Genomic DNA, 7083 nt, shown 5'->3' on the forward strand with positions numbered 1-7083 from the left:
CCGGCGCGGGGGTGTGTCTGTGTGTGTGTGTGTGTGTGTGGGGGGGGGGGGGTCAGGGGGGGGTTAAGATACCGTCATAAGCCAGTAAGGTATAGGAGAAGATTACAATTGTCACGCAGCTGTGTCATTCTAATGGTGGGCAGGCTATCCATGAATAGCAGTTCCAGAGTTTTGGGGGGGATCGAGGGGGGTGTTGGAGAGGTTTATAAAGCCAACACTCCAGAAGCCTCTACTCCACTCTTACCTTGACAGAGGGATACCTCCTGTGAGCCACCAGCACAATGACTGAGCGACGCATCCCTTTCACCATGCTGCGGGAGCCCACCTTTGACCCATTCCGCAACTGGCACCACGGCAGCAGACTCTTCGACCAGTCCTTTGCCTCGCCTGCCATCCCCGATGACTGGTGCCACTGGCCAGGCACCCACTGGCCCGGCTACATGCGTCCCCCTGGCTCCTCAGTGGACGGAGGCTTCTTCTTCCCCTCCCTCATGGGCAACCCCTACGCCCGTGTCATGAGCCGCCAGCTGAGCAGCGGGCTGTCTGAGATGAGGCAGTCCAACGACCAGTGGCGGATCAGCCTGGACGTCAACCAGTTCGCCCCTGAGGAGCTGACCGTCAAGACCAAGGATGGAGTCGTTGAGATCACTGGTAAGAGCCGAGCCATTTCATGCGGTAAAGGAGGAGCTCTATAGATATTTCCTTTCATCAGAGTACATTGTAAACAGCACAGGGACATAAATGAGGAGTTACTGAATGACAAATCTAGAGGAGCAAGCAGGCAAACATGCACGCCCCACCTCCTCCCCTGCTCCGCCTGTGTTCTGTCGATGTCATCTCTGTTGTCATCGTTGCTCTCTGTTCCGGGGGTATTGCTGCATTCTTCTGGTATTCCACTATGCGTCGGCTAGTGGAAGCCGGTGAATTACCCTAGCTTAGTCTCTGTGGCGCTCCGTGGTGATTGTGGGCCGAAACATCTCCGAAGGGCCATCCAGCGGTCCCTCCGGTCACCATGGAGGCAGAGACACTAGGCTGTATCTCCTTCGGACTCCACGAAGCGCTGGCCCGTGGAGGCCAGGGACTATAATGTACAGCAGTCCTCCTGTGGCGCTCTTTGACGGTCTTAGTGGGCTGAGTTACCTCCGAGCGTCAAAGCGATCGCAGCCCACTCTGATCGTAGTAGAGGCAGGGGGCTAGATGCCGTTCCCTCTTTCGGCACTCTGGGCCAAGCGGCCCAGAGGGGGGGAACATCTAGATTGTCACTTTCCACATGCATGGAAGGCAGGGGGCCCCCTAAACAGATCACACCGCCAAAATTCATATGCGTAAAAATTAATATGCTGTATATATTGTTGCGTACTAATAAATGGGTCAATTTTGACTAAAGTGATCTTGACTGAATGCTGTGTAATCTTTCAAAATAGCAACATCTACTAGTTGTACACAACATTCTTGTGTCTGCCTTTTAGGAAGGCATGAGGAGAGACGTGACGAGCATGGATACGTATCCAGGAACTTCACCCGGAAGTACACGTAAGTAAATGACTAACTATTAACATGACCTCCATAGGCAAAATAAAATCTGTAAGTGAACAGAAACAACTATGTAAGCAATAAATGAGTGTGAAAATGTATTCTCCTTTAGTGATATTGGCAACTTTGCATGCACTACTCCTATAATACAATGCTTACTGTACATGAGAGCCTCTATGGCCTAACCTGCTGTCTCCTGGCTGCAGACTCCCCCCTGGTGTGGATGCTGACAAGGTGATCTCCTCTCTGTCTCCCGAGGGTGTGCTGAGCGTGGAGGCTCATTTTCCCATGCCCGCCATCATGGGAGAAGTGAAGAGGAAGTAAACTCCCCAGCAGTGCACCTCCAGCAATGGTTGATTTTGCAGACAGCAGCTTTCAGATGCAATTCGTAATAGTTAATATCTTTAGTGCCTGCTCTTTTATACCTTGATTTGCATCGCTAGCTTCATCTTCTCATAGTCAATGTACTGTATGTCCACGTGTTGTACTGTATGTTGCTGTTTCTGCAAAACCGATAGTTATTTTATATTTCACTGGTATATACACAGCTAGCTATAACCCTTGCTCTGGTCTTGGGATGCTTTTGAGGAACAAGCATGAAGATTGAGCGAATGTTCATCTAGCTGGAATTCAACTGACACCTCAGCAACCAATCACAGCTAGAGAATCAAGCAGGCAGTACATCTACAGAACAATGTTAGCCAACAGTAGAGAGGGAGTATTGTTGCATACAGTAACTGACCATGTCTGTACTTGATTCTGTATGAAAGTGAGTTTGGTGATACGGTAATAAAGATACAATATGATTTCAGTGTTTCGTTTTTTCTTTCTTCTCAGTCTCATAATGTGTTTAAGCCTTCATACATTTAAATTTGTTATCATACATAGTAAATATACTGCAGCAGTACCTGTACAATGTGCACTGAAGGGACAAGAAGGGGCTAAAATTGAGCATCTTAGTTCTTTTTGTTGAATAATATACAGACAAGAACATAAAAATTACATTTTTAATTATTAATTCTGTATCAACCACACAGTACCTAGATGTTTTTGGACAATGTCAATGTGTTCTGAATGAACCTTCTGAATGATAAACCAGAGAGTAAACCGTGCACTGTACCTGTCTTGATCATGCTGAAGTCCTCCTACAGTGTGTTTATCATTATTACATAACTGACCCGCTCAGCTTACTGACGGGGGGTTACTTTCTGCTGACTGCTGCGTGTGTGGCTGCAGCACCCAAAGCAAACTGGCCTGTACAAAACATAGTTTTGCAATGTAAATGATACGGGGTATGGGACAGAGGGAAGATGGTATGCTAAATTTGGCCGGATGCCTGCTATGCAAGTCTGTTGGTCTGTGGTGGACTACACAGTTAGCCTAGGCTCTGCGGTGGGCTTGTCAAATTGATGGCCCCTGCCTCCTCAATATCTACTCCCAGGCTGCAGGGAGGACTAATAATAGGGCTATCTGTCTGTGCACTGAGCTTGTACAGTAGCTCTTGCTGTGGGTGAATATTACTGGAGCAGCGTTCATATTATCTTGCGTCATACCATAACATTTTACAACTGTTTGTCCCATTGAATTGCTGTAGGATAGATCTTCTTATACAGGTTCCTACTGTACCTCTTGACATGCAGAGGGTGCATTTTTTTGTGTTATAATGCTCTGTAAACATTACACCTGAGGTATCAGGTAAGAGCCAGAAGATTCTGCCCAATGCCCAATACTTCACACTGTATCAAGAATGACACTGGTTATCTGGCTGATATATTACTACACGTTACATGGACTGTATTCAGCTATTGTCTACAGTATAGATCCTGATTCCCACATGAGCATAAACAAAAAAGTAAACTGCTGTATCATCTGTAGTTTTCATTGAGTGCTGCTGTTTCATTAGTGCCTGTTCATTACCACTCTGCCTAACAACAAAAACACAAAACAAGTCATGCAAAGTTATGTGTTCCAATCCAAACACTTATGTGCATGGTCAAATTAATGAAATCACAATTTGCAATTTGAGAGTCCAGCCTTTGCAGTATCTTATGCTGGCTTTTCCATGTAAGATAAGATAAAATATAACCTTTGTTGTACCCGAGGGGGAAATGGTCTTGCCTCTCTAGAAAATAAATAAATAAATAAATAAATACATTAAACATCACGTAAAATAGAAAACACCAAGTATTCTAAAAACATCAACACTGGACATCAAATACAAGTGACATTCCATAGAGCACAAGACCAGCACATGCAACATACAACATTGCACTCTGCCTATCATTAAATGCCTAAAATCATTCAACGGCATTTAGTTCACTTTGAACTGATGAAAAGCACTGATGGAAGCAGGTACAAACAAATGTTAGTCTGCACTGGGGGACTGTGTACCGTTTGCCAAATGGAGGAAACCCCTGTGAGTGTGTTAATGCTGCTTTCTGTATGGTTGTGTGCTCTGTGTGTGCTGCATGTCCTGGGTCATGTTATTTAAGTTACTGCTATGTGGACAGGACACTCAGCATGTCACACACAGGAGAGGTAGATTACTGCTAATGTCCATAGTCCTGCTACTTTACATTTTTTCCAGGGTGGGTACAGTATATCTGGCCCCTGACATAGGACACTTAAGCCTTTATTTGATTTCCACAGCCCCAATGTTATATACAGAAGGGCTGTGCTTTAAGTGCTTAGAACTGTACATTCTATACTTCTCTTGATGTACGCTGTATAGACAGTTTTAGCAAGGTGCCTTGAACCGGAGACAACAATATCATTTATAGGCCTGCATGCATGTCAGACCAGACATGTGTCTATATTCATTTATTTATTTATTTACTCACAGTGGCACATAGCAACTGGCTCTGATACTTGACATATGTGCTTGGGAATTCACTCAGGCTTGCCAACAGCTTATGGGTGTTTTTTGGGAGCAACTGTATAACAGTATCACAATTCTTTCATGATTTTTTTTCATATGACCTTTGGGTTGTGATTTGGGTTTAACTGATACTCTGTTTTTAGAACTTCTGTATAAATCGTAGCATATGAGATATACATTATTGGGGTACACATGTTTCCCTCTCTCTCAGGTTTCATAAGTACGTAATAGCCTATTAAGTCCTCTTAGATGAGAAGTGAGCATTTCTCTTCATGTGGACCCACAGTATCCTATGTTGGAACCATCTCATATGACTCCTAAGTCAGCTCACCATCGTCATGTATGTTTGGAAAGAGATCCACACATGTTCCTTAATATAAGTAGTCTGCAACCCTGAAATCCCCCTAATCCCTTTCACTAACAAAATAACTTTTAACTGGACAAATCTAGTTGATGACACCCAACCACTCCTTACTCTTTACTGACAAACCAGCTGGTCTGCAGTCAGCAGTGTACCTCTGTATGTTGAGTGAGCTCTTCCAGGCAGTGAGTCCACTGTCCAAGTCTGCAGAGTTGGGCTGCCAGTCATATCTCAACCGGCGCGGGGGTGTGTCTGTGTGTGTGTGTGGGGGGGGGGGGGGGGGGGGGGGGTCAGGGGGGGGTTAAGATACCGTCATAAGCCAGTAAGGTATAGGAGAAGATTACAATTGTCACGCAGCTGTGTCATTCTAATGGTGGGCAGGCTATCCATGAATAGCAGTTCCAGAGTTTTGGGGGGGATCGAGGGGGTTGTTGGAGAGGTTTATAAAGCCAACACTCCAGAAGCCTCCACTCCACTCTTACCTTGACAGAGGGATACCTCCTGTGAGCCACCAGCACAATGACTGAGCGACGCATCCCTTTCACCATGCTGCGGGAGCCCACCTTTGACCCATTCCGCAACTGGCACCACGGCAGCAGACTCTTCGACCAGTCCTTTGCCTCGCCTGCCATCCCCGATGACTGGTGCCACTGGCCAGGCACCCACTGGCCCGGCTACATGCGTCCCCCTGGCTCCTCAGTGGACGGAGGCTTCTTCTTCCCCTCCCTCATGGGCAACCCCTACGCCCGTGTCATGAGCCGCCAGCTGAGCAGCGGACTGTCTGAGATGAGGCAGTCCAACGACCAGTGGCGGATCAGCCTGGACGTCAACCAGTTCGCCCCTGAGGAGCTGACCGTCAAGACCAAGGATGGAGTCGTTGAGATCACTGGTAAGAGCCGAGCCATTTCATGCGGTAAAGGAGGAGCTCTATAGATATTTCCTTTCATCAGAGTACATTGTAAACAGCACAGGGACATAAATGAGGAGTTACTGAATGACAAATCTAGAGGAGCAAGCAGGCAAACATGCACGCCCCACCTCCTCCCCTGCTCCGCCTGTGTTCTGTCGATGTCATCTCTGTTGTCATCGTTGCTCTCTGTTCCGGGGGTATTGCTGCATTCTTCTGGTATTCCACAATGCGTCGTCTAGTGGAAGCCGGTGAATTACCCTAGCTTAGTCTCTGTGGCGCTCCGTGGTGATTGTGGGCCGAAACATCTCCGAAGGGCCATCCAGCGGTCCCTCCGGTCACCATGGAGGCAGAGACACTAGGCTGTATCTCCTTCGGACTCCACGAAGCGCTGGCCCGTGGAGGCCAGGGACTATAATGTACAGCAGTCCTCCTGTGGCGCTCTTTGACGGTCTTAGTGGGCTGAGTTACCTCCGAGCGTCAAAGCGATCGCAGCCCACTCTGATCGTAGTAGAGGCAGGGGGCTAGATGCCGTTCCCTCTTCCGGCACTCTGGGCCAAGCGGCCCAGAGGGGGGGAACATCTAGATTGTCACTTTCCACATGCATGGAAGGCAGGGGGCCCCCTGAACAGATCACACCGCCAAAATTCATATGCGTGAAAATTAATATGCTGTATATATTGTTGCGTGCTAATAAATGGGTCAATTTTGACTAAAGTGATCTTGACTGAATGCTGTGTAATCTTTCAAAATAGCAACATCTACTAGTTGTACACAACATTCTTGTGTCTGCCTTTTAGGAAGGCATGAGGAGAGACGTGACGAGCATGGATACGTATCCAGGAACTTCACCCGGAAGTACACGTAAGTAAATGACTAACAACTATTAACATGACCTCCATAGGCAAAATAAAACCTATCTGTAAGTGAACAGAAACATCTATGTAAGCAATAAATGAGTGTGAAAATGCATTCTCCTTTAGTGATATTGGCAACTTTGCATGCACTACTCCTATCATACAATGCTTACTGTACACGAGAGCCTCTATGGCCTAACCTGCTGTCTCCTGGCTGCAGACTCCCCCCTGGTGTGGATGCTGACAAGGTGATCTCCTCTCTGTCTCCCGAGGGTGTGCTGAGCGTGGAGGCTCATTTTCCCATGCCCGCCATCATGGGAGAAGTGAAGAGGAAGTAAACTCCCCAGCAGTGCACCTCCAGCAATGGTTGATTTTGCAGACAGCAGCATTCAGATGCAATTCGTAATAGTTAGTGCCTGCTCTTTTATACCTTGATTTGCATCGCTAGCTTCATCTTCTCATAGTCAATGTACTGTGTGTCCACGTGTTGTACTGTATGTTGCTGTTTCTGCAAAACCGATAGTTATTTTATATTTCACTGGTATAT

General features: G+C 46.8%; 2 protein-coding genes across 2 annotated transcripts; both read left to right on the forward strand.

The window, feature by feature from the left end:
- Positions 1-281: 281 nt before the first annotated feature.
- Positions 282-1857, forward strand: LOC311307700 (heat shock protein beta-1-like; the record flags this gene model as incomplete). The annotated part of the gene is made up of 3 exons (XM_084436550.1): positions 282-651; positions 1470-1533; positions 1740-1857. 3 exons carry the CDS (start codon positions 282-284, stop codon positions 1855-1857), a joined length of 552 nt encoding a protein of 183 aa, XP_084292676.1.
- Positions 1858-5291: 3434 nt separating this feature from the next.
- On the forward strand, positions 5292-6874 carry LOC311307706 (heat shock protein beta-1-like; the record flags this gene model as incomplete). Its single annotated transcript, XM_084436562.1, has 3 exons — positions 5292-5661; positions 6480-6543; positions 6757-6874. The coding sequence occupies 3 exons, from the start codon at positions 5292-5294 to the stop codon at positions 6872-6874; spliced, it is 552 nt and encodes a 183-aa protein (XP_084292688.1).
- Positions 6875-7083: the final 209 nt, after the last annotated feature.

This window comes from Borostomias antarcticus, assembly GCF_949987555.1.
Source record: "Borostomias antarcticus genome assembly, chromosome: 1".
Classification (NCBI taxonomy): Eukaryota; Metazoa; Chordata; class Actinopteri; order Stomiiformes; family Stomiidae; genus Borostomias; species Borostomias antarcticus.